Source organism: Thamnophis elegans, chromosome 2 (genome assembly GCF_009769535.1).
Source record: "Thamnophis elegans isolate rThaEle1 chromosome 2, rThaEle1.pri, whole genome shotgun sequence".
Taxonomy (NCBI): Eukaryota; Metazoa; Chordata; class Lepidosauria; order Squamata; family Colubridae; genus Thamnophis; species Thamnophis elegans.
In genome coordinates, this window is record NC_045542.1 from 9197064 (window position 1) to 9224829 (window position 27766).

The 27766-nt window shown below is 44.8% G+C and overlaps 1 protein-coding gene across 1 annotated transcript; it reads left to right on the forward strand.

The window, feature by feature from the left end:
• The first annotated feature begins 437 nt into the window (after positions 1-437).
• ABCD1 (ATP binding cassette subfamily D member 1) lies at positions 438-27244 on the forward strand. Its single transcript, XM_032208981.1, has 10 exons — positions 438-1515; positions 4990-5170; positions 8450-8592; positions 11497-11665; positions 14696-14790; positions 17154-17299; positions 19237-19382; positions 19575-19659; positions 20854-20979; positions 25061-27244. Exons 1-10 carry the CDS (start codon positions 574-576, stop codon positions 25257-25259), a joined length of 2232 nt encoding a protein of 743 aa, XP_032064872.1. The 5' UTR covers positions 438-573; the 3' UTR covers positions 25260-27244.
• The last annotated feature ends 522 nt before the right edge of the window (positions 27245-27766 follow it).

The following is a 27766-nucleotide window of genomic DNA, read 5'->3' on the forward strand; positions in this document are numbered from 1 at the left end:
ATTTCAGTTTATTATGGAGGGGAGGTTGGTGGGTGGGAAATCCCGATTCCAACCCTTACGGCACAATGGATGATGCACAGCCATTCCAAAGCAAACTTATCCCTTTGCAAAACTACGACAGCGCATTGATTTCTTGGCAGGCGTTGACGGCAGGAACCCATTTATAGCCAAGGCTTTGGAGAAGCGGGGTCCGAACCCGGACAGCAAGGATAGGGGAGCAACGTGACGTCACGGGACCCTTTCCGAAACTTGGCGGGTTTTTTTTTCCCTTGCTTTCTCTCTCCGAACGCAGAAGTGTAGAAACCGCCTCTTTCCCGGCCACGCCCTCTACCGGCCACCTGTAGAAACGTCCTCCCTATCTCGTCCTCTCTATGGTCTGAGGGATGGCCGTTCTCCAGTCCCCTCCCACTCTTGTCACTGGGCGTTGGTGGGGGGGACCGAGAGCCGATTCCCGGCTGGCCAGCCCGCCCAGCAGCTACAGTTTTGCCGGAGGACGCTGCCTTCTTGCTGGAGAGGGAGAAAAAGCAGAAGCGCGAAGCGGAGGCGCTGCCTCCCCAGCCCCTCCTCGAGACCATGCCCTTCGCCCCAGCCAAAGTAGCCACCCGGCTGAGCCAAGGAATCACCGCCAAAAGGGCAGCCGTGGCACTGTTGCTGGCAGCCTATGGGGCCAGGAAGCTGTACCCCATCCTGCGGAGGCAGTGGGCTGCCTCGGTCCTCCAGGTGGATGCAGAGACCGCCAGCCCCAGGGAGTCAAATGCAAAGTGGGGGGAACTCGAGGTGGACGGTGCATCATCATCATCATCACCCCCTGGGGTGAACAAGGTGTTTTTCCTCCGTCTCCTGCGGCTCCTGAGGTTGCTGTTCCCGGGGCCACTCTGCCGGCAGACAGGACTCCTGGCCTTGCATTCAGCTGCCCTTGCTAGCCGCACCTTCCTCTCGGTTTATGTGGCCCAGCTGGACGGGCGCTTGGCCCGCTCCATTGTCCGTAAGAACCCACGGGACTTTGCGTGGCAGCTTCTCCAGTGGCTCCTCATTGCCCTGCCGGCTACTTTTGTCAACAGTGCCATTCGGTACCTGGAAGGACAACTGAGCCTGGCCTTCCGGGGATGCTTAGTGGACCATGCCTACCGGCTCTACTTTGAGGGTCAAACCTACTACCGGGTCAGCAACATGGATGGGCGGTTGCGTAACCCGGACCAGTCGCTCACCGAAGATTTGGTGGCCTTCGCTAATGCCGTGGCCCACCTCTACTCAAACTTGACCAAGCCTGTCCTTGATCTCATTGTGACTTCCTATACCTTGGTCAGTTCCGCGAGATCCAAGGGGGCTGACACAGCCTGGCCCTCACTTATTGCTGGTTTGGTGGTCTGCATCACTGCCAAGGTGCTACGTGCCTGTTCGCCAAAGTTTGGCCAACTGGTGGCCGAGGAAGCACGCCAGAAAGGAGAGCTGCGCTACATGCATTCTCGGGTGGTGGCCAATTCCGAAGAGATTGCCTTCTACGGTGGGCATAAGGTAAAGTAGGAGGCAGCATGCCAATATTCTATAGTAGAAAAGGATGGTTTAGGTTTTTAGGAAGAGGAAGTCCGTGGGCTATTTGGACACTTCTGATTCTAAATGAGGAATGACAACAGTCTAATTAGAAAAGGAGAGAGAAAATACTGTGTTTTTATTTTCTGCCTTAGTAATTTACCACCATCTCCTGTAAGAACTATGCCAAAAGTCCCAGCAGCTAACTCTGTTTCAATTCTGCCTTAGGTGAAATGAAGCTGCCCCATATTTAGACCAGCACCCTTGTTTACTTCCTTCCTTTTGTTGTCTCCTTGAATATGTCCCCAGGCACATCTAGGGCTCTAACCTTGATTATAATCTATAATCTGTCCTTGTCATTTCCAACTTCCCGCAAAAATCTTTTTTAGTTTCTGTTGATCCTACCTAATTCAAACAGTTGAAGTAGCCTGAAGGCCTTCTAAGTTTGGCACCGGCTTGTCTTTTAATGTTTCCTACATTCCCAGGCAGAGGAGTGAACTGAAGGGCAGTAAATGTGTATGGTATGGGGGATTTCTGATCCCCAAATATAGCAATAAGACATACCAGCAAGGAATATCGGTGTAAATCAAAGCTCCTGTTGATAAAGAATGGAGAAAGAAAGGATGTTTTAACACCAGGAAAGAGAATTTGATATTAATAATCATAACTTTCATTCCAAGACCAAACCTCTCTTTCTGTAGTAGCTTCTCTCCATAATTAAGAGTCACTTAAAGTCATATTTGCACAAAAATCACAAGCAAATGGGAACAGATTGTTTTCTTCCCCTTTTCAAGGTTCACCTCGAATTTTAAAAAAAAAGAATCAAAATGCAACAGTTGTTTTTTAAAGCAATGGCTCCATAATATCCCATGACCAGCATTAGACATAACAACATTTGTTACGTGATGTTATGTGATGTCTGTGTTGTATCCGCTATGGGACTTTGTAAAGGACATAGGGATGTTTAGAGGATTCTTAGAGGCATGTATTTATTCCGTAGTTAGCCATTTGTGACTTTTGAGTTAATCTTTGCAGTTTGTTACCTGTTTGTATATAAAAGCTACAGTAGAAGGACTGTAATTCAGAGTGCATGTAGGCATATACCACAGAGATAACCTAATGATTCCTTTATGCTGTGCCTGATATGGATGAGGAAATATCAATTAAACTACGTTAGGATTCATGGAATTCTGATCTAAAGGCTATATTCTCTGAGAGATGAATAAGGCCTGAAGAAGGTGTAGGAGAGAGAGAGAGAGATTCAGATTTATTAGATTTATATGCCGCCCTTCTCCCAAGGACTCAGGGCGGTGTACAACAATTAAAAGAAACACATAATACAAAAGTTAAAAAAAAATTAAATGGAATATTCCAAACCCAATTAAAATTGGGGTTTGTTTTTTTTTAAAAAAATCGAATTAAAATTAACAGTGATCAATAATTTATTTTGTTTTGTTCAGGCCAGGCTGGCTTGCTGGAAAAGCCAACTTTTTAGGGCGTGTCGGAAGGACCGGAGGTCAGGGATTATACGATTATGCTCCCGGGGCAGCTCATTCCAGAGGGAAGGCGTTCCCACAGAGAAGGCTCTCCCCCTGGGGGTCGCTAGCCGACACTGTCTGGCCGACGGTACCCTAAGGAGGCCAACTCTGTGGGATTGCACTGGACGATGGGAGAGAAGATAAACATTAGATAAGAAAATGCATATATGAATTAGAAAAGATAAGAAAATGGACAAAGGGGCTGCAATTTTATATTCTGAACTAAAATTGGGATGGGGAGAGTTCCACTGAACTCAGTTGCAAGTAAGAGATTTTTAGAACTTTGCTGTAGAGCAACTAAAGTTAGAATTCTTCTCCTTCGTTTTCATCTGTTTATATGGCCTATGTGATTAAGGGCTATGAGTTCTAGTTAGGCATGAAAGCCGACTGAGTGACTTTGAGCGAATCACTCTCTCAGCCCAACTCACCTCACAAGGTGGTTGCGGTGGGGAAAACAGGAGGAGGGAAGTATATTGGATACTCTTAAATTGTTTAAAAAATAATACAGGTGGGATAGGCTATTAATAAGTAATTTAACCCTTCTGCAGCGTGAGAGGGACAATCTGGTGCAGTTCATTCACTGAGAGATACTGATGACAGCAAACCTCTTTTTTTTTTAATCCATTCCTGTTTTTTCACAACAGCTTAGCTGAAGAAACAGAAACTCATGTACGATACTTTCCTTGGAATAGAGGTAGCGGTGCTTTTTAAAAAAATACTGTTTAAAAATGTTTTGAGTGACAGAAGGAAAATTAAAACCTGAAGCATCTCTATTCTGTTGTATTTGAGTTTAATGCAAATCTATAATTAAGATGTTAGGGATTGGTTAATTTCTCTGTTATCATGTTATCACATCATTGCACTAAAGCGCAAGTTGGAATTAACCCATAGCGATAAGAATTAATCCATAGTGTTGTCTACATGATAGACAACAAGGGGATGATTAAATCTTCTACTTCTTTTTTAAAATCTTTTTCATATATCCTGTTTCAACTTCTTTAAAGACAGGCTGCTGATCTAAGTTCTAATAGGTGATTTTTTTTTCCTGCCATAGAAATAAAGAGTAAAACTTCAGTGTATATAAATATACTGCAGAAGGCACTGACTCTAGCGGGAAATAATTTGGCTGTAACTTCTCATATGTGTAGAAATAATAACAAACTAAATTATTTATCTGGGGTTCTCTTGACTCCTAGGTTTATTTGTTCTGCACCTAATTTGCATATTATATAATTCATGGTATTTTTTTCATCTTGGTTTATTCAATAAACTACAATTGCCTAAATCAAACAACATTCAATGTTATAAATTCTGATTACAGACCATTATGTCTAGATTCACACAATATACTAACCCATTGTGATTTTTTTTTTTTTGAGTTTCATATGATTTGTGAACCCAGCCTATAAGAACAGGTGTCTCCCTCAATCTAATTTTCTAATTCATTTGGCTCTTATTCTTCTCTCTGATCCAGGAATACCTCAATTAGTCTACGTGCCTCTTTGGTACATTTACATTGTTAAAATAAAAGCTATACGGAGTTGCCTTTATCTCGGTGACCCGACAAACGCACGCCCGACAACAGCGTGCCGACAAAACCGCGGCGATAAAACCGCGACGTCGACAGCGCGCCCACAAAGGCGTGCCGACAAAAGAGTGCCGACAGAAGCGCGATTATGGTTAAGGTAAGGGTTAGGGTTAGGTTCAGGGTTAGGTTTAGGGTTACCTTTAGGGTTAGGTTTAGAGCTCGCTTCTGTCGGCGCGCTGTTGTCGGTGCGCTTCTGTGCTCATTCGTCGGCGCGATTTCGAACTCGCGGTTTTCTCCCCACGGTTTTTGTCGAGCGCACATTTGTCGGTGAACCCTTTATCTGTGTGATTGTAAACCTCAAGCCATTTTGTATCCTCCTGCTACTCTCTTTAGGTGGAGCTGTCCCTTCTGCGGCATTGTTATCATCAGCTGGCCTCTAAAATCAATGTGCTGCTTCTGGAGAGACTCTGGTATGTGATGCTGGAACAGTTCCTTATGAAGTATGTGTGGAGTGCTGCTGGGCTAGTCATGGTGGCCGTACCGATCATCACTGCTACTGGCTACTCTGAAACAGGTGAGGATTGGAGAAAGAAGCAAAAAACACGGCTCTTCAGTGAGCAACATAGCCCAAAAATGGACATTTAAGCTCACATGTTAACAGGCAGGAGTTGGAAGAGGATCAATACGGAATCATTAGGATGTTTTCAAGATGATGGCTGAAGCACTACTTGCTAATTCACTGGAAAACGTAGGGCAGAATAGCTCAGGGCAATTTCTCATTGGCTCATTATCTACAGGTCTCAGATAAGCCATTTCCACACTAGTGATTGGTGGTGTTACCCAACCATTCCTCTGTCACTATATCGTGATGACAATGGCTGGGTGATGTAGAGATATGGATTCATGGTGGTCACAAGTGTCTGTAGCATCGTGTCAGTACCTCCTTAAAGCTAACGTGCTTTTTCCCCCTATGAGTGCAGGGCAACAGCTGCATGATCCCAAGTAAAGACATACTAGTTTAAAGGAATTGCTATGTGCACTTACACATGCACTCCAATTCACCCTTTTCCCTCTCAGATCCAGGCATCTGAAATCACTAGTATAGAAACAGTCACAGGAAAATGCAACCAAACACAGAAAGATGCACTTATGCTAGTGGAAAACTGAACAGATAGGGGAGAACTGCAACAGCCAGTGGTTTTATTGTGCAACACCTAAGAGCAAAAGCAGGTTGTCTGAACATCGAAGTCTTTAAACCATCACAATCTTTTCAAGATTGGAATAAATATTTCGCAGCTACCAAATATTTGGCCCGGGAGCGTATTTATCTATGCCTGCTTGTTTTCACCTGTAACCTTGTTCTTGGTGCTGTTTCACAGCAAGCACTTGCTCCGAACTCCAATTTGACAAGTAGTGGAAAGGAAGAGGTAACTATATAAGAAGTGGCCAGCAAGACTCCAGATGACCACTACATGCCAGCAGAGAGTTTTCTGTACATGTATCTCTTTCCTTAATTTTCCAGCTGTGATTGGGTAGCCATTGTAAAGGAGCAAGAGGAGAAACAGGAAGGAGTGTTGGGATAAGGGAGTCAAGCTTTCCCCCATCAGCTGGTTCTCCACTAATTCTCAAATACCTTGGTTTTTCATTTAAAAGCCTAAAATCATTCATTCTTGCCCTCTTGATGGTTCCCTCTAGCAGGTTTTTTTTTCTAGTAAGGCCAAAGAATTTGAAAGAACACAATAAATTTTGTAAACAAAAATGGTGACAGTTCACAAAGATTACTAGGTACAAATAAAAATGCACATTATTTCGATAGCAAGGGAGATAAAGCAGGAATGGTGAAATCGATTATTTAAAGAGGAAAACGTGTTCGTATTTGGATATCACTTCTGGAACCTCTGCTTATGAAGAAAAAAAATGAAACTTTGATCTTGGTTTTTGTTGATTAGAAAGATTTGGTGCTGTAGAAATGGCTAGTTACACATTAATATGTAAAAGCAAAAAGTTGTGGTTGGCATGTGTTTACCTTGAACTGTACTAGGAAGAGTTAGAAGTCAATGCCTTCTTTTTTTCTCTTCTCCCTTATATTTCACACTCCCTTTTCCCTGTTCCCTTTCCCTCCTTTGATTTCCTATTTTCTTTACTTCTTTTTGTATTTTATATAATATAATAAAATACAAAATGATAAATGCAGTTTGTATAAATACAATTACCTCTTCATGGAGACCATGTGCAGGTAGTCCTTGAATATTAGACCCAAAATGGAACCTGCATAGTACAGTTGGAGTCAGGAGGGCTACTCTTCCTGATGCATTTGTTAAATGAACACGCGTTAAACCAACACACAGGTTGTTAAGTGGAGCAAGGATGGGGGAGAGCCTGGAGAGGGAGAGGGCTGGTGTAGGCACAAGTTAGAGGTGGGTTCCTACTAATTCGCACCTATTCGGTAGAACCGGTTCGTCAAATCTACCGAACTGGTTAGAAGAGGTTCCACCAGTGGACCCGGAAAGCAGGCCACACCTACAGAAGAGCTTCCAAAAATTTTTGAAACCCACCACTGGTCCTTGGATATGATTATTCTACACTATCATACTCCTATTTATAAAACTCAGTGCCTCTGTGAAAGGTAAGGATGACTACTGCGTTTGTGGTACAATCAGAACATTACGTGTGTTGAAGTTGTTTTAACGCAAACCAAAGATGCCTTTTAAAAAACAAGTTTACATCATATTCTTATGCATGCCAGTGCTGTGTGTGAGTTAATTTAAGGTGGTTCTGACAAGTGTCGTCGGCATCTTCATAACCCGTCACATGGGCAGCAAGCCACTCCCATCCGGTCACATGGGCAGCAAGCCACTCCCACAAAGGAGGCCACACCCACAGAGTAGATTCGAACAATTTTTGAAACCCACCACTGGCACAAGTCCACCTGCTTCAGATCGCCCAAGGCCTCCCCCCCCCCCCCCACAGTACCATGCTCTGTGGACAACAGTACCATGTTTATAAGACTGTAAACATGCCTAACATTTGTAGAGCTGATATGAACAGAGCTTATGTTTATACCGGGTTTTGTAGATAATTTATATCAAAGTTATGGCTCTTTTCTCAAATGAACCAGATTTATGGTGTTCAGCAGATTTAACTCTGATAAATTTCGGTGCTTGCTCTGCTTTCTTGGAGACCTCACCCACCTGCTTGGGCCTCCTCCCACCTTGTCACCTATTGTCCACTTACCTTTTGAAGATCTTCAGAGCTCAGGAGATCTGGAGAAGGAAAAAGTATATGGGCCACACCATTTCTGGGCCACATGACACAATCCCACAAGCAGCCCTCTGCAGTGGACATAACTTCAGGATTGGGTCATAAGTACCTTTTAGAGGGGAGGGGGGGTCTGTCATAACTTTGAAGGGTGACCAGTCTTAAGTCAAGGATTATCGATATTAACTTCCTTCGTGTTATAATTTTTTCACCTGCTAGCGGTCCCAAATACATATAACAAGGAAAACGATTAAACTATGTAAAACCTTCCTTCACATTTCAGTTTTAAATCCAGCGCGAGAGATCTTTGAAGCATTAAGGGAAACCTAAAGAATGAAACAGGTGTCTTCTTCATGAAGCTTTATTACAGAACATGTTTAAGGCAATATTTGGACTATTACTTATTTGGACTATTAATAGTTTCGTGGAGGAATGCCTTTTTTTGTTTTCGGCCCCCCATCACAGGAGGGCTCCCATGCTGGCATTTTCAACAGGTGCCAAACTTCAGCATGAATAAGGGACCTCGGATCAGTCAGTGGAGAAGTTGAGATAAATGTTCCAGCTTTTCCTCCCTATCACCATTTTCTTCCCCCAGATTCAGAGGCAGTGAAACAAGCGGCGCTGGAAATGGACGAGCAAGAATTGGTAAGCTTGAGGACCGAGGCTTTTACCACAGCACGGAGTCTCTTGGCTGCAGGAGCTGATGCCACAGAGAGGGTCATCTCTTCCTACAAAGAGGTACAGATGCTCAGTTGCCTGGGGAAGAATTGGGTCAGTCTGATCTTCAGATGAAGGATGTAAATAAGGATGTAAAGCCTCTATGTCTTTATAATCTCCCGAGATACAATTCTAAAAGGCACATACTCCCTAAAGCATTCAGGCAGGGCTTCAGTCTTGCAAGTTACCAAAAGGCAGAAAGGCCTTGTATCAGCTATCGGTTGCTTCTTAATATCCTTGAAATGGGAATTTTAGTAGTTTCCAGGAGCCATGGTTATGGTTATGGTTTATTAAACTTGTATGCCGCCCTATTCCCAAGGGGACTCAGGGCGGCTAACAAACTCATAGGGGAGGGGGTAATACAGAAAACAAACAAGACAAACAGTTTCAATTACAAAAAACAGGTTAAAACTCATCAACAGCCACAACAATTGGTTGTTGAGTGGGGCTGGGAACTCATCAGCCCCAGGCCTGCCGGAACAGCCAGATCATAACGGCTTTGCAGAAAGCCTGAAGGGTGGTGAGGGTCCGAATCTCCACGGGGAGATCGTTCCAGAGGGCCGGAGCAGCCATAGAGAAGGCCCTCCCCCGGGGAGTGTCGACAATCGACACTGGCTAGCCGATGGAATCCGGAGGAGGCCTATGACCTTGCACTGCTAATATTTCAAAAGAATAATTTTCATCTGTTGCCACCTAAACAAACACACTGAATCCTGCCATCCTTTATGTTCCTCTCTTCAGAATAGTATAGTAAATATAGTATTCATTTCTGAGTAGACATTTGCAGGATCTGGGTAGATCTCTCTCACCTTCTCTATGGCTATCAGATCGGGTTGCACAAATCGAGATGGTCATTAGGTGCCAGTAAAGAGACACAGAAGCCTGCCCTTGCTACCATCTAGTGGTTGTCTGAATTTTCAGCCAGGATCTAACAATCAGGCCAACATTGGCCATCTTCATACGTTATGCTAGCACCAAAGCCGATGCACATCATTGGGGTTTAATGTCAAGCCATCTGTCAGGCTTATCAATCATATTGATGTAATCCCTATTTTACCTCCTTTCAAAATAACACTGATGTGATACTTGTTTTGTAAACAACATTTAATTTCACAGAGAACAAGTTTGGTATAGTGGTGAAGGTGCTGGCCTAGAAACCAGGAGACTCTATATTCTAGGCCTCCCTTACTTATGAAAGATGGTTGGATAACTTTTGACCAGGCATTCTTTCTGAGCCCAATCCACTTCATAGAATAATTGTGGAGAAAATAGGAGACAGGAATATTAAATACGGTCACTGCCTGACCAAAACATATTCTTTGCGGTTTGGTCCTCATTCTCATTCTCTCTCTCATTCTCTCTCCCTCTCTCTCCCTCTCACTCCCTCTCTCTCTCTCTCTCTCTCTCTCTCTCTCTCTCTCTCTCTCTCTCTCTCTCTCTCTCTCTCTCTCTCTCTCTCTCTCATCTATCTATCTATCTATCATCTATCATCTATCATCTATCTATCATCTATCTATCATCTATCTATCTATCTATTAAAAAAATTCAAAACACATCTTTCATATGGATCACTCATTTGGCCCATATTCATTCAATACCCATTAATCTTGGCCTTATTTTTTCTTGTTTTGCAATATACACTCCTAAAGTACCCCATTCCTGCTGTATTTGATTGATTGACTGATTGATTGCATGTATATCCCTCTCCTCCTGAAGCTTAAATAGTTTACATGGGGATCTTTCCTAATTTCACCTCATAAGAACTGCTGAAGACTTAGAGAGAAACTAACCCAAATGAATCAGTGAGTTGCATAAGTGACTTGGACGGACTTGGATTTTAAGTCTAGAACCACAACCAGTATATTGGGTTTCTATTGTATACCTCCCAAGACCCTAGAAAAATCTGACATCAAAATTGCCTTTGTATTGGCGACGCTTACAAATGTAACAAGAAAAATAAAAAGTCGAGATGTTCATGGAAGAGGAAGTTTTTCGGTTGAATTGCTGATGGGAGAGGCAGACTGAATATTTTAAATACAGGAACAGAATGTAAATGAAAGGTAGTTGCATCAATTGAATAATTCAGTAATCCCAGTAGTAAACATGAGGCACTACTTTGTGGGTTCAGGGAGATACTGGTTACACCCATTTGTCTTCTGCTTGCTACAGTCCTAATTGTCAGTTTGATTATATCTTACGGATACCTTTTGCAAATACGGTCTGTATGATTTCATATCTCTCCAGTGCAGTAAGAGCACTGGAGGCCTATGATAAATGCATTGAACATTATTCTGGCCTGTTGTGAACAGAGACCATGACCTGTCAAAACCGCGGTCCACTAAAGCGCGCCCGATTAAAGCGCGTACCTGACGTCATCAGCAGCGCGACAAATAAAATTAAAAATAAATTAAATTTAAATTAAAATAAAATTAAAGCAAGCCGATTCACATAAAGGTAAGGGTTAGGTTTAGGGTTAGGTTAAGGGTTAGGGTTAGGGTTAGGGTTACGTTAAGCGTTAGGGTTAGGGTTAGGGTTAGGTTAAGGGTTAGCGTTAGGTTTAGCGTTAGGTTAAGGGTTAGGTTTAGGGTTAGGTTTAGGGTTAGGTTAAGGGTTAGGCTTAGGGTTAGGCTTAGGGTTAGGTTTAGGGTTAGGTTTGGGGGGGTTAGGTTTAGATTTACGCGTTATTTTTAAATTTACCGCTCACAGCGTGCTGTTTTCGTCGCGCTATGATGATGTCACGTACGCGCTTTCGTCGAGCGCGCTTTAGTCTACCGCGGTTTTGTGGTGGAACCAACAGAGACAGGCTTCAGAAAACAACCACCAGTGAATGGCCACTACCTCAACCCCTGGCAAAAGGTCTAACCATTGATATGTGGGTTCCCATTCCAGATGTCAATGAATTGCAGTTGTGCCTTTCTTCTCTAGGCAACTGAACTAGCAGGCTACACGGCTCGTGTGTATGAGATGTTCCAGGTCTTTGAGGATGTGAAATGCTGCAACTTCCGACGCCCCGGAGAGCTTGATGAAGGCCAAGCTCAGGCTGGGACAGTTATGAAACATGGTATGCGTGTCGAGGGCTCACTCCAGATCCAAGGTATGTCTATCCCTGCAGCTGATTTGGCAACGGCGTCCTGCTAGGTAAAGATTTAGTGCCAGAAACTGACAAGGATCAAATTAAAGATCCTTGTAGCCTTGGACACTCGGGTTTAATTAAATATTTTGTTTATTGATGAAAGAAGATATAATGGCTGCCACTCCTGTGGCTGCTGCTGCAGAAAGCAGACATCTTCTAAGTAAATAGACACAAGCTCGGCAGTCTATGCTGTGGATTTGCTGAAAACATTTATACCCTGCTGTTTAGCCTGAGTGACTCCTAGCAAAGCTTACATAAGAATAGAAACAGTCAATCCCTGCGCTCAGCCTGTCAGACTATAAATATATGACACTGGAGGAAAATAAATAGGACACACCCACTCTTAATAATTCACCATTCCTGCAGCGGCCAGTTGTAATGTCAGTGGGATGCTCCAGAAGGCCTAGAAGATGATACCTTCAGCTGCAGAAGACATGGTTTTGTTGCTCTCTTCCCAGTAGATCTTATAAGGGGTGTGTGTGTGTGTGTGTGTGTGTGTGTGTGTGTGTGTGTGTGTGTGTGTAAGGCCTCAGCAACAGAGAGGAGAAATGCTGGCTTGTCTCACACATCACAATGAGATGAAAATGTGGCTTATTGGATGGGTTCCACCACAAAACCGCGGTAGACTAAAGCGCGCTCGACGAAAGCGCATACGTGACGTCATCACAGCGCGACGAAAACAGCACGCTGTGATCGGTAAACTTAAAATTAACGCGTAAATCTAAACCTAACCCCCCCAAACCTAACCCTAAGCCTAACCCTTAACCTAACCCTAAACCTAACCCTATACCTAACCCTTAACCTAACGCTAAACCTAACGCTAACCCTAAACCTAACCCTAACGCTTAACGTAACCCTAAACCTAACCCTAACCCTAAACCTAACCCTTACCTTTATGTGAATCGGCTTGCTTTAAAAGCGCTTTTTAAAGCGCCCTTTTTTCTCCGCGGTCGTATTTGTCGCGCTGCTGATGACGTCACGTACGCGCTTTAATCGGGTGCGCTTTAGTGGACCGCGGTTTTGACGGGTCACGTATTGGATGTTGGTTTGGTTTATTGCCACCGTGGTTTGAAAACCATAGTTAGGATTACTGTAATCTAATCAATTGGGGGTTTATTCAGGAAACCAGTTAAATAAACTGTATCTTAACACAACGTATAAAACACGTTTATGGCCTGATACTTTTCTGTCCCCCACGCTAAATTCTAAATTGTCTTAAAAGAACCAAAATAAGTTTCCCCTGGGGATATGGGTTTTTGTGTTGTTGTTTTTTTGGCCTCACATTTCCTGAATGTTTAGGCTGGCTGCGGGCCATCCAACCGTCTATTTTTTACTTCCAAGGGCAGTTGGTGGAATCCAGAGAGACTTATATAATTTAAGCGTAATATCTGCGAAAGAATCGAATGGTTTTTCTTAATCTGGCCCTCTCCAGATATCTGGGACTCTCTTCTCCAAATAGCTCTGAGCCTCTGACCATATTGTATGGAAGCAATGGATGTTGTAGTCTAGCTTGTCGAGAACAGGGGTCCCCAACCCTCGGTCCGTGGACCGGCACCGTTTCCCAGCATGCCAAAAAACGGTCCGTGCAAACAAGTGAAGCCCCACCCATGGGATGCAGGCAACACACGAAACCACAACCACGCTGGTCCATGGAAAAACCTCTCTCCATGGAACTGGTCCTTGGTGTCCAAAAGGTCTCAAGGGAAACAACTTAGGGAAGACTGCAGTAGATTCTTCCCAATCTTACATGCCCTTCTCTGAGGTCAACCGAGGTTGTGTAAATTATGCAAGGTCAGCATATTTGAAGGATATACATTTCATAATCTACTTTTGCAAAAGTTCCTCCTATGTCATTGGTGTTAGTTCTGCTTGCCTAAACTTTAGTAATGTCCTGCCTAAAATTACCTGTCATTACCTTGTTCAGATACAGCTTTACAGCTTTCCCCACCTCCTCTATATGCCTTGAGAGATGACTGCTATAATATTCAATATAGTTGTAGAAGTAAGATGATGTGATGCCTTCAGGCTTTCCCTGCTCCTTGTTCAATGTTCTATAGATCTATCGTTTTCACTTATTTGGGGGTGGGGGGTGTAACCTTACTATATTATTGGATACCTATTTGCTAGGCTCAATTCAGATAAGCTAAGATATATCTTATAGGAAATGTGCCAGGTATTGAGGCCTATTATCACACTCCAATTTTTAAAAAATAAATATGAAACGGTATGCAGCAAAGAATCAGATTTTATTGCGATTTTTGTTTATAAGAATATTTCTGAATTCTACTCTAATTTTACAAAGCATTTTTAGAAAATAAAAATTGCCAGATTGCCACAGGGAAAAAATAGGGAAAAATTAGCAGAGGCTGTGAGGAACATCCTGCAAAGAGAGATTAGAAATAGATTGGGGAATAACTTTACCAGATCGTCATCTAATGACTGGCTATTCTCTCTATGGTACCCACTTAATAAAAACTGTAAAGCCTCAACAGCAATAGCAATAGCAGTTAGACTTATATACCGCTTCATAGGGCTTTCAGCCCTCTCTAAGCGGTTTACAGAGTCAGCATATTGCCCCCTAACAATCCGGGTCCTCATTTTACCCACCTCGGAAGGATGGAAGGCTGAGTCAATCTTGAGCCGGTGAGATTTGAACAGTCGAACTGCAGAACTGCAGTCAGCTGAAGTAGCCTGCAGTGCTGCATTTAACCACTGCGCCACCTCGGCTATAGCAGCCATGAACATGCCCACACACCAAGCTATAAAATCTTAGAAAGAGTCCGTGGTCTCAGGTTCCACCTATGTGAAATGAGTCGCAGAGAAAAAGAAATAATTGACAAAGGGTTAATTTCTTTCTTTCTTTCTTTCTTTCTTTCTTTCTTTCTTTCTTTCTTTCTTTCTTTCTTTCTACAGAGAAGGTCAGCATCCCTTGCAATGAAATGCTTCTTTCATTGTGAATATAAGACTCTTGTTATTTTCTTCTGCTTACAGGACATGTGATTGATGTTGATCATGGGATTGTCTGCGAAAACATCCCCATCATCACTCCCACCGGGGATGTGGTAGTCACCAGCCTCAATATCCGAGTAAGTGGTCAAGGCATCAGTATAGGGCAAATTGACTTCGTAGAGCCTGATGAACTGCAATGCCAAACAGCACGACTAATGGAAAGAGAATCTGGAAATTGTAGTTTGACCACTTTGGAAGTCCACGGGGAGGTGGTCTGAGTGAGTAATAGGAAGACTGGGACTGGGATAAGCAGCGCTGATGAAAGTTGAGATGTTCTATTTCCTAATCTAACTGCATCAATGTGGGAAGCAATTTAAGATCACTTTCATCGAGTAAGGCCTTATGCAGATAATATTTTAATAGGCTCCTGCTATTCAGGAATTGGTAGGTGGCAATGCTAAGAAGCTTCTCCTCGGAAGTCTGTAAGTCAGCTTGTGATCAAAGGCATAAGAAGCAGGCCTTCTCTGTTGCTGCTCCGGCCCTATGGAATGAGCTACCCCCAGAGATCCAGACCCTACCCACTCTCATGGCCTTCCGAAAAGCTATCAAAACCTGGCTTTTCCGGCAGGCCTGGGGCTGTTGACCTCTTGATTGAGGTCCAGCCCCCCCCCTTTGATTGGGTGCATGTTGTGTTTTCTTAATCTTGTTGTATCTTATTGTTTTAATCCTTTTTTAACATTTTTCATTTCTGTAAGCTGCCCGGAGTCCTCCGGGATTGGGCGGCCTATAAATTCAAGAAATGAAATGAAATGAAATATTTTTATGGTTAGTTTATATCAGGGGTAGTCAACCTTTTTATACCTGCCGCCCGCTTTTGTATCTCTGTTAGTAGTGAAATTTTCTAACCGCCCACCGATTCCACAGCAATGGCGATTTTATGAAAACCTAATGAAAATGTTTTTAAATAATGCTATAATTTTTTTTTTAAGTCAATTAAATTAAAAAAAAGGAAAGTCCTTCAGTATCGGGCAAAACCCCTACCGCCCACCATGAAAGCTGGAACGCCCACTAGTGGGCGGTAGGGACCAGGATGACTACCACTGGTTTATATAATAGTCCTGTTGGCAAACGTGTTAACTCTGCCTATGTTTTGCTGGCCATGATCTCTCTGTATATTCCTGGACGAAGTCCTGACATGGAATGGAGACAGGGTGTCAGGAGGCAACTGCAGGCATTCTGTTGGCTAGAATTCGGAGAAGAGCCGAATGGCACAGTGGTTAGGGTGCAGTACTGCAGGCCACTTCAGCTGACTGTTATCTGCAGTTCAGCGGTTCTAATCTCACCGGCTCAAGGTTGACTCAGCCTTCCATCCTTCCGAGGTGGGTGAAATGAGGACCCGGACTGTGGGGGCGATATGCTGACTCTGTAAACCGCTTAGAGAGGGCTGAAAGCCCTATGAAGCGGTATATAAGTCTAACTGCTATTGCTAGAATGGGAGATCAAGCAGCAGCAGCAAAGGAGTACAGAAAGGGAAGGGCTAGGCTAGGGAGTCTCGCCTGTTTCAGGGTCAGGTAGGATGACTTACGTGTTGAGGGGGTCATGTGTGTTTTGATGGAACTGATAGGCAACATCTGGTCTTTATGATTTTGCAAGAAGACTGGGAATGCAACAGGAGCTTGAGACCAGATTAAGAAGAGAGGTAGTGAGTTGATGGGGCTCAGTCAGAGATCGCTATTAGAGCACCAAATGGATAAAGTACGTTGCCTGGACAAATACAATTTCTATTGTAAACGTCGTTGGATATTGGGGGAGGCGGGGAGCTTGGATCCTGAGAAACAATTAAAGCTTCCAAGAAATGGGGTTGCGGGAGGGGGAATGGGGAGAGACTATTATTCCTATCGTTGTTGTTCATCCAGGGGTGGGTTTCAACCGGTTCGCGGCGGTCCCTGCGAACCGGTTGGTCGGCGAACCCGGAAGTAAGTAACTTCCGGGAACGGTGACTGGCCCACCCGCCCGCCCGCGCTCCTTACCCGGTTTTGACGAGTTCTGCCCTTCCACGCATGCGCAGGACGCATACAGGCCTGCGCGATCCTCCAGGAGCAGCTGGAGCATCGCACAGACGCTAGTACGCATGCGTGCGCCACGCGTGTGCACGAGGACGCCGCCGGCCCCGTTCCAACCGAACCGGTTGGAACGGGGCGAGAAACCCACCCCTGTGTTCGTCACATAGTCAGCCAAATGTTCAGGCTGGATTTGGCATTTTTATCCATCTGTCAAGAGTTATCCAAGGACCTGGGATAGGCAGATGTTGTTTTCATAGATATCATTGCAGGATGGATGCTGTTCGAAGTAAAAGCTGCCTTTGGCAGTTGACTGGTGATGATTTTTATCAAGGCTAGTGATATTCAAGTGTTGCTCCAGATGATTTGGGATGTCGTTGCTGTTATTATATTTTTATTCTTCCCTTTTCATATTTTGCCTCTGTGCTTCTCCCTTGCAGGTAGATGAAGGCATGCACCTCCTGATCACTGGGCCAAATGGCTGTGGGAAGAGTTCCCTTTTCCGGATCTTGGGTGGGCTTTGGCCAACCTACAATGGCACCCTCTACAAACCACCTCCTCATCGAATGTTTTACATTCCACAAAGGTACAGTGGCTAGTACGGCAGGGGAAGGTGGGGCACTGGGGACCAAATAATAGGGAGCTTGGCCCTCTTGGAATGAGTCTGGTTGAGTGAGGAATGGAAGGCAAACAGGAAAATTCTGGATTCCAGAAATCTGAACTTCAGTTGCCTCGAGGTTCTGATCCCTCTTTCATATCAGAGAAAGAGAACGGGTGCACTGAAGAATGCCCTAGTTTGAATCTCTGCCCTGCGTGAGATTTATTTTTTTATTTTTTTTATTTTAAACACATAAACACATCAACAAAAACAAACACATGACTTAAAACAACATAGGAACAAGAAGTTCCATCCTATATCATACAGCAATTCCATATCGGTTTCTTTACAGTTAGTGTTTTCCCTTCTATACATTTCTACCTTGCATTCATGGTTCCCTTATTCGTTATCCATTTTTATGTACAATTCTATATTTATTTGTACTTAGCTATTTGTCACGAAATATTGTTTACCTATATTATGCTTTATATTCTTACTATCATTTATTCTCTTACATACAATTATAGGTGTACATTCACATAGTTATTCTTTTTCTTTGCCATTCTTATACTTTTGTTATTCCGTTTAAAAGGTTATAATATACAGTTTGGGTTGCTTTGTTTACCATCCCTAACGCCTGTTGTAACACCACCTTATTTTTCCTTTCTTTTCTTTTCTCCCTCCCTTCTCTACTTCCTTCCTCCTCTCCTTCCCCTTCCTTCTTCCCTTACCTCTCCCCTACTCCTACCCTCTCTCTTCCCCTTCCTGCCCTCTCCTTCTCTTTCTCTCCCTTCCACCCTCCTCTCCTTACCTCTTTCTTCTTCCCTTGCCCTCCACTCTTCCTCTTCCTTTCCTACTATCTCTCCTTCTCTTTCTCTCCCTTCTACCCTCCTCTCCTTTCCCTTCCTTCTTCCCTCCCTTCTCTACTTCCTTCCTGCTCTCCTTCCCCTTCCTTCTTCCCTTACCTCTCCCCTACTCCTACCCTCTCTCTTCCCCTTCCTGCCCTCTCCTTCTCTTTCTCTCCCTTCTACCCTCCTCTCCTTTCCCTTCCTTCTTCCCTCCCTTCTCTACTTCCTTCCTGCTCTCCTTCCCCTTCCTTCTTCCCTTACCTCTCCCCTACTCCTACCCTCTCTCTTCCCCTTCCTGCCCTCTCCTTCTCTTTCTCTCCCTTCCACCCTCCTCTCCTTACCTCTTTCTTCTTCCCTTGCCCTCCACTCTTCCTCTTCCTTTCCTACTATCTCTCCTTCTCTTTCTCTCCCTTCTACCCTCCTCTCCTTTCCCTTCCTTCTTCCCTCCCTTCTCTACTTCCTTCCTGCTCTCCTTCCCCTTCCTTCTTCCCTTACCTCTCCCCTACTCCTACCCTCTCTCTTCCCCTTCCTGCCCTCTCCTTCTCTTTCTCTCCCTTCCACCCTCCTCTCCTTCTCTTTCTCTTCTACCCACCTCTCCTTACCTCTTTCTTCTTCCCTTGCCTCTCCTCCACTCTTCCTCTTCCTTTCCTACTATCTCTCCTTCTCTTTCTCTCCCTTCTACCCTCCTCTCCTTTCCCTTCCTTCTTCCCTCCCTTCTCTACTTCCTTCCTGCTCTCCTTCTGCTTCCTTCTTCCCTTACCTCTCCCCTGCTCTTCCTCTTCCCCGAAATTGTGAGATTTCTAAATAACTTGATGCAAACTACCGTTGCAGCATTCTGTAGCTTTCCAGTTTGATTAAGCACCAGATTTCATCATCCCAGGATGGCGATTGTGCATGCGAGTTGGCAGGGATGAGAACAAAGCTGAAAGCCATCATACTGAGGAAGGTTTTCCCCAGCTTCTGCCATCATCTCCATGCCTCACTTGCTTGTGCTATCAACACCCTAACTGTGGAGAGTTTCAGCTGCTCTTCAAACACCAATCAGTGTGTTTTGTTTTACTTGGCATTTCACTGTAGACCATACATGTCTGTGGGCACCCTGAGAGACCAGGTGATTTACCCAGATACAGCCAAGGACATGGGACGGAAAGGACATACCGATTCTGACCTGGAGCGGATCCTGGACATCGTCAACCTCAATTATATTGTACAGCGTGAAGGAGGTGCGTAGCCCCCTGGCATGGATGGAGAAGGTGGCAATCAAACACCTTGACTTCTTTTACTAAGAAGAAATGCGTCCTGTGCCTCATCTTGCCTTTATTTTACCTGCAGCAGGCAGGGAATTGGGTAGGTGGAGAAAATTCAACCTACAGAAAAAGTTAACAGTAGAGCTTCTCTAATTATTTTTCAATCAGGTTGGGAAGCTATCAACGATTGGAAGGATGTACTTTCAGGTGGCGAGAAACAGAGAATGGGGATGGCCCGGATGTTCTATCACAGGTTAGTGCCTAGAACTGCATTTCCAATGGTACTTTACGCCAGGGGATGCCAGAAACCACAGCATGGCGGAAATTGGGCCATGTAAACAAGTGAAGGGATGGGATACATGGGGTGCCGGCAGCACTTGAAACCACACCCCCTCCTCTGGTCTGTGGAAAAACCTGTCTCCACTTGAACCAGTCGCTGGTGTCTTGGGGACGCTGCTTTACACCACTCCCTGGTGATGCTGGATTAAGTCACGCAAAAGAGCTTCCAAAAAAATGTGGGTTGGGGAGAAGTGGTCAGGATCAATTCCAAATGGATCGGTTGATTTGATCAAACGCTAATCACAGAAGATTCCCAGTGCATAACAATATAGACGCAGAAACAAAACAAAACTCTTAAACAGCAGCAACCACAACAACAACAATAATAATGATAATAGCATAATCCAAGCCAGGAGTGGCCACTTCCCTTATTTCCTGAATTGTTGTTGAAATAATTTCAACGTAAGTGGCATTTAGAAAGCAGTCGAGCCTGTCAAAGAGCAAGATAGTTCCAGAGGGCAGGCGCCCTTTATGTTTCCAGGTCTCTGCTTCCTTCCTTTCCCTTGAGGTGGTTACTGGGGAATTGCTGTAATTCCAGTAGAAAGACGTGATCCTGATACTGCAAGAGACAGGAATAAAGGAAAGGAAGGGGGCAGATGTCAGCCTCTGCTTTGCTGCTGCTTCGGCTGCCATTAAAATGGGGAGGGGGGCATGGTATTTAGGAAGGGAATCATTATGTGCTGGAGGAAGATTCTAGACGCTGACCTGACCATCTCATTGCGCATGCGGAGGAAGGGAGTTTCCCGCCAAGGTTAACTGTCCAGCATTCCATCCTGGTGATGTTTTTTGAAGATCTCTCCCGCCTGACAGTTGGGTGAATTATAATTGGACTATGGACTGGGGTGCCAAGGGGAGGGGATTGAATTATACATGATATTCTTTGCTTTCGCACCTAATTAACCAGATTCAGCTTTGCTTCGCTACTATTCATTTGTAATTAGTAAAAGTACACTTAATTTCAAGCAAATGGAGTTGAGTGGTTTCTTTCCTGATTATTAAATGAAGTAGGACTTGACAGCAGCACAGTACAGGAGTGACAGATGGGGTCCTGGACTGGTGAAACAGGCATTTGGGGTTGCTGACTTGCGCCCTCCTTTCCTTGCCCCAGGCCAAAGTACGCTCTCCTGGATGAATGCACCAGTGCCGTCAGTATTGATGTAGAAGGCAAGATCTTCCAAGCAGCAAAGGATGCAGGAATAGCGTTGCTGTCCATCACACACCGACCTTCATTATGGTATGTCTTGTTCTTCGCCTGAGATATTATGATGCTTTATACCAGGGGTGTCAATCTCAATTTCATCGAAGGCCACATCAGGGTTGTGTTTGACCTTGGAGGGCTGGGGTGGGCATGGCCAGGGTGGGCCAGCTCGACATCATTCATGTCAGGGGCACCTCCGGTGGGGCCAAGTGCTCTGCCAGCAAAAGCAGGCTCCCAATCTCCGTTTTTGGTCGGGACGGCCTCCTGCAACCCTCTGCCAGTGAAAATGGAGCTTGGGAGGACTTCATGTGGGCAGAAGGTTGCAGGAGGCCGTCCTAACAAAAAACGGAGATTGGGAGCCTGTTTTCGCTGGCAGAGGCACTGCGGGCTGGTCCTTCGCTGTTTCCAGGGTGGCCCCGGGGGCCAGATCTAAGCACCCCCACAGGCCGGATCCAGCCCATGGGCCTTAAGTTTGACACCCCTGCTTTATACCTTCCCCCCCTTGCTTAAATATCTGTGTTTTTTGTTTTTATTGGAATAGATATATCACACTTGTAGCACATATTCCCAGGGGGTTCCTAATTAGGTCCTCCAAAACAACGAGGCCTCTTGTGGTATTAATCTCTAAGGTATCAACAGGATTCTGTTGTTTTGCATTTACTTTGGCATCGAGTTTCTATGAATTACATTCCATTTCATTGGGATAATTTAAAAAAAAGGAATGATAAAAGCAGTCGAAACACAATCAAAATTTGGAGAAGGAACCAACATTAAGAAGTGTAATGAAATGTAGTGGGTGCAGATGCTGACAATTACAGTACCTATAAAAAGTGGCTTCGTGAAACCATTTTGGTTTTGACAGCAGTCATCCCTACTGCCAAGGGCGCAGTGGGTAGAGTGCAGCACTGCAGGCCACTTCAGCTGACTGCTAGATCAGCAGTTCAGCGGTTCAAATCTCACCGGCTCAAGGTTGACTCAGCCTTCCATCCTTCCGAGGTGGGTGAAATGAGGACCCAGACTTTGGGGGCGATATGCTGACTCTGTAAACTGCTTAGAGAGGGCTGAAAGCCCTATGAAGCGGTATATAAGTCTAACTGCTATTGCTATTGCTATTGCTAAGAACTGAAACTTACTGATTGGATTCAGATAACTTGCAAAGCCATTAGGTGACTCACATGTTTCTGCTAAATGAGCCCACTCATTGTGGTTTGTAAGATGGTTGCAGTTTAGTAGGATCTATGAATCAAGCTGCATTATAATAAAAAATGTTCATATCTATTTAATCCATGAGAAATAATGTTGTGTTTCAGTGAAGTTATAGGCAGTCCTTATTTAGCAACTGCCTTATTTAGCAACTGCAGTTAGAATAGTGATGGAAAAAATAAGTTTATGGCCAGTCCACACATTTACGACCTTCCTGTAAAACAAAGGAAAACTGAAGTAAGATTATAAGCAGGGTTGAGTTGCCAATCCTAATTGTGATTGCTAAACAAGGATTACCTGTACATTTGTTCACTTTTGGATTAGTACATTGTGTAAACCATAATTATGGTTTATTGTTGTTCTAATCCAGTCACTAATGGTCTTTAGTAAAGCATGAATAAACAATGATGTAATGAGATATACAGTATGGTGGAGCCTCAGTTCACGCATTCTCTTAGGACACCACAGGTTTTCAAAATTATTCATAATTGGCTAAATTCATGTTTCGTGCTAAGCCACTCAGTATATCAGGAGTGACATTCTAAAACAGTGGTGGTCAACCTGGTCCCTACCGCCCACTAGTGGCTTGGGACCTGGATATCTGCGGGACCGCCTCCTGCCACATACCTCCCAACGACCCATAAGATCTCACAGGCTGGGCCTCCTTCGGGTACCGTCAACCGGGCAATGCTGGTTGACGACTACTCAGGGGAGGGCTTTCTCTGTGGCTGCCCTGGCCCTGTGGAACGATCTGGCCGCTGAGATCCGGACCCTTCCCACTCTCTCGGCCTTCCGGAAAGCCACTAAAACCTGGCTGTTCCGGCAGGCCTGGGGCTGTTGACCCCAAAATATGGTCCAGCCTCATCTAGAACGGAGTGTATGGTGTGTTGTTTTTAAATCTATCTTTTCTTTTTCTGTATTTTATTTTTGATTTATTTCTGTATTTGTAAGCCGCCCGGAGTCCTACGGGGTTGGGCGGCATATAAATGTTATTAAATTCAAATTCAAATAGTGGGCGTTCCAGCTTTCATGATGGGCGGTAGGGGTTTGCTGTAACTCTGCTTTATACATTTTATAAAGTAAAGTTACTTCCCTACTTTATAAATCACCATTACTGTGGAACCGGTGGGCAGTTAGAAAATTTTACTACTAACAGAGATACAAAAGTGGGCGGTAGGTATAAAAAGGTTGACTACCCCTGTTCTAAAATCAGTAAACTATTAAGTTCTTTACAGGATCCCCCATTATGTTCTTTCTCCTTTTATAAGTTCTTTGCTTTGCAACTGTCTACAAATGCTAGGAATTGTACTGTAACGTAGCGACAGCCTTTTTAGCTGGAAATCAAGGTTTACAAACCACAGTGACCAAATCCACACAGCATGCTGGGACAAAGGTGGCGCAGTGGTTAGAGTGCTGTACTGCAGCCACTTCAGCTGACTGTTATCTGCAGTTCGGCGGTTCAAATCTCACCGGCTCAGGGTTGACTCAGCCTTCCATCCTTCCGAGGTGGGTAAAATGAGGACCCAGACTGTGGGGGCAATATGCTGACTCTGTAAACCGCTTAGAGAGGGCTGAAAGCCCTATGAAGCGGTATATAAGTCTAACTGCTATTGCTATTGCTATAAAAGCAAGCAGCGTCCTATGCCTTAGCACATGGGTGTCAAACTCATGGTGTCGTGCTACCGTCACGTGACATTTCACCACGTTTTTCCCATTCACGGAGCTGGGCTGGGCGTGGCCTGCGTGTGACGCACCTTTGCCCACAGGCCACCAGTTTGACACCCCTGCTTTAGCATGATGTGCAGACCAGTCTCATTTCGTTATCTGTTGCTCAACATCCCTCGTGGAACCCTCTGCGCCCTTCGTCTCCATGCAGAGTTGTTGGGAAAGTAAAGAAGTTGGGAGAATTCTTACTAGGTCCTTTCCCTGAAATCCGGCCATGTAATCCTGCCTGAGAATACACCTCCTCTATTTCTGTTTTTCATGTGGGTGTCGTTGATTTGATTAACAAAGGGAAGGCATTTCAAAAGAATTCCCGTGTTATTACTTGTGCTTTCACTCATCCCTGGGATATGCCTGGCAACCCTCCATGATAGCACCAGGGGCAGGCATAGGATTCTTCCAGGAAGCCTGTGCCAACCCAGTGCTTTCCCTGACTGCAAATTCTTTCCTTGTGTTACTGTAGAAATCCCTTTTTACCAAGTTCTCCCCTACTCTGAGCCACAAGGTTCAGATGGGAAGGTCACGAAAGTGTGCCTGGAAGCCTGGAGGCAGAATTTGCCACTACTTTGTTGGCCAGGAGCTGGTTCCTTTTTCCTAAAGCAGGGACAAAAAAGGATTTTTTTTTCATAGGGCCTTCTTCCCTAGGAATCCTGGGCCTTTAAGAAGCTTTGTGCCAGGAAAAGAGGCACTTGCAAACTCATTCTTTCAGTTCACGCTGCAAAAAGGGACATTGGATCTCTGTGTTGAACCTGGCAAGCCTCAAGCCAATCCACTTTCCAAGCCTCATCCTTCCTCTCCCTCACCAGCCCCCAGATATACTCCCTCCCTCCCTCCCTCCCTCCCTCTCTCTCTCTCTCTCTCTCTCTCTCTCTCTCTGTCATGACTCTGGCTGCTCTCCCAAGCAGGGAGTCATGTCCTCAGCAGGAAATTGTGTGGGCAGGAGCACCAATGGTCTCATCCCTGGAGACTGAGAGTGGTTTTGTTTCTGACTCCCCTCCCAGGAGACAGCTTAGTGGAAAATACCCTCCGTCAAACCCCTCCTACGCATAGGGCATTTGTCTAGAGGAATGAGGAACAGTAGCAGGGCCAGTGTGGGCGAGGTTGACCTCGAGCAAGGCTGAACGGTGGCAGGCTGAATGCAGAAGTTGTGCCCTGGAAGGGTCTCTCAATCGCTTCCATCCTTATTTTTCAGGAAGTACCATACCCACCTCCTCCAGTTTGATGGGGAGGGTGGCTGGCGGTTTGAGAAGCTGGACCCTGAAGCCCGCCTCACGCTGCGGGAGGAGAAGCAGCGCCTGGAGCAGCAGCTGGCTGGGGTCCCTGAAATGCAGCAACGTCTCAGTGAACTCTGTCAGATATTAGGTGAAGATGCACCTTCTCCAGTGGGATAGGTTGGTGATTCTGGGTGCCTTCCAATCTCCCTTCCCTGCTGGCTTGATGAGAAGGATCCTAACCGCGACACTCTAGCCTCTGGAGCTGCACAAGATGGCCAGTTTTTGTCCCAGCCACCTAAGAAGCAGTTGAGGATACCCTGCAGGGGGGGCATTACTTATTTCTGGCACTTATTAATTTATTCTTCTGCTTTAGTTTAGGTCTGGGGGAAGAAAGGGGTTGCCCCACACTGCCAATATCTCTGAAGCCAGCCCTTTCCATCCCCCACATGCACATGGTGCCTCAATACCCCCTAGATAATACAAGTTCTTCACTAGTGGGAATTGCACAGCTCCACTGCCAGTCTCGAGCCTCTGTACCCACGGACTTTGGGGAGTAACGTCTCAGCTGCTGCCCCCCTCACCAACACAGAAACTTCAGACCAAACCAATCACAGCCTTTCTTCGCCGAAACATAGAGCACGCGTGAAAACTGTGAAAGGAGCTCTTGCCAGCCTCTTTCTTTGCACAGCTAGGCTGCAACATTTGGCTCCGCTGGCAGATTTCTGGTACCCAAATTGAGGGATGTCTGCTCCTCCTTTAAAAACATCCCTGGAGCAAAGCAGAAAGTTACGAGATTTACGTTCTGTTAGGCTGGATATGTTCTATGAAATGCACATATTTTTCAGGCACCTACCCATTGTCTCATTAGGAAACGCTTTGTGATATAGGGCAAGTTGCCTAAGGAGGTCCTGGATCCATGAGGCCCGTCTTCTGAAGCTACCTTGGGGTTATGTGTCTCTCGTTCAGAGCCTGCTCAGACGGTGCCAGGGTTCACCACCTGGGTACTCGTATCGATGATTCAAACTGTGTTGCCGACAGCACATCCTTGTAACCTCTGGGATCTCGCCACCGCATTCAAAGGATGCTCAGTAGACGCAGACTTGGGAAAGCCTTCCGGAAACGGGAAGAAAACCGCTGTTTGGGATTTACTGTAATGTTGTGATCTTGCTGGATCAGATTTTGCAGCTTAGGCTATCCATCCATTCCCAAGGCTTTGTCTACATGCCTTCTGATATGCAGAAGGCCTTCACTATGGGGAGGAAATGACCCTTAATTGAAGGAGCTGTATTTCAGTATCACTCACCGATGGCATTGGGTCTGTCAGAGTGGAATTTCCTAGAGAGACTGCACCAGAATTTCCTAGAAATATTTCTTTTCTAAGTACTCATTTGATTTAGAGTTCTCCGACATTCTCATTTTCTGTATTTAAATGAATTGGGTTCCCAATTCATTTAATCCCTTTCCTGAAGCAGGATACATAACGGCGTATTTATTTGCAAACTGTAGAGCTTTCCCAATTTATTTGCATTGGAATAAGATCCGAGCCAGTCTTGATTGAGGATAGAGCATATCGTAGCTCCTGTCTCAGCTACTGTGTGCGTATTATTTTATCCTGTCACTTTAACTTGTAAGATTTGTAGAGGGGCTACACTAGATAGGAAAAGAATAAGTGGGTCCCCTTTTATGAGATCTACATTAGATTATTATTCTTACTATTGTTATGGTATTGTTGGTCTGCCTCCCACCCACCCACCCTAAGAAAAAAACTCAAATCATGAAGGTGGTGAGAATTCCTACTGTCATGGTTTAAAGTACTGATATCAACTTTCTCCCTATGAAATGAAAGACCAACAAACTATTATTAATGTTAGCTCCAAGGCCCACCCAACAGTTCCTTTTAGTGGGAACTTCATTAAACCTGATATCAATCTTACAGACTGTCCTGGACCCACAATTCCTTTGTTTTCCAGAATTTTGAGCCGCTCGGACCCCACTCATAACATCCTCCCATGTATCTACATTTGGTTGAATCTGCCTGTGCAGAGTAATGAGGCACTTTGTGGGATTAAAGAAAAAACAAAACTGGACAAGTTTCGATATTTGCAAGCGGCGGTATTCTTAGGAAAAAAACAACTCCCTCACTTCTCCCTCCTAATTAAACGGGGGGAAAAAAACAACAGCACAACAAGGAAAAAAGCTTGAAGAACCTTTTCTCCCACCCCTGCCCCTTGAGGAGATGTTGGATTTCTGCGATTGCTCGGAAGCCCAGCTCCTATCTCCACCGTCCATGCCTGTTGTTTGAAGTAAGACTGCTTTCTTGGCCACATTCAGCTGAATGAGCAGATGCAACCTTTTAGTTCCGCCTTTCTATCTTGTAGAAACAAGAAAGTCACCATCCCACAGTTGCTGCTTCCTGCAGGCCACAAGAGAGATTCTTAGCAGTGCCCTGCTGCTCTCTGTCGGCTCCTTTACTCCCACAATAACGTGTGCTATTTGCTACCACTGACCCTTCTTCGTTTATGACCCTATCGTTATATTTTCCAGCTGTCCCAAGACTTTCATAGGGAGGTTTTGGTTAGCATCGAACTACTTGTCTCGTGCCCTCTAGAACAGATCTTTAATTCAGATTGTACTAAGCCAAGATGGGATGGGTTGATTTGTGATGTAGTGCAATATTGGGGGGG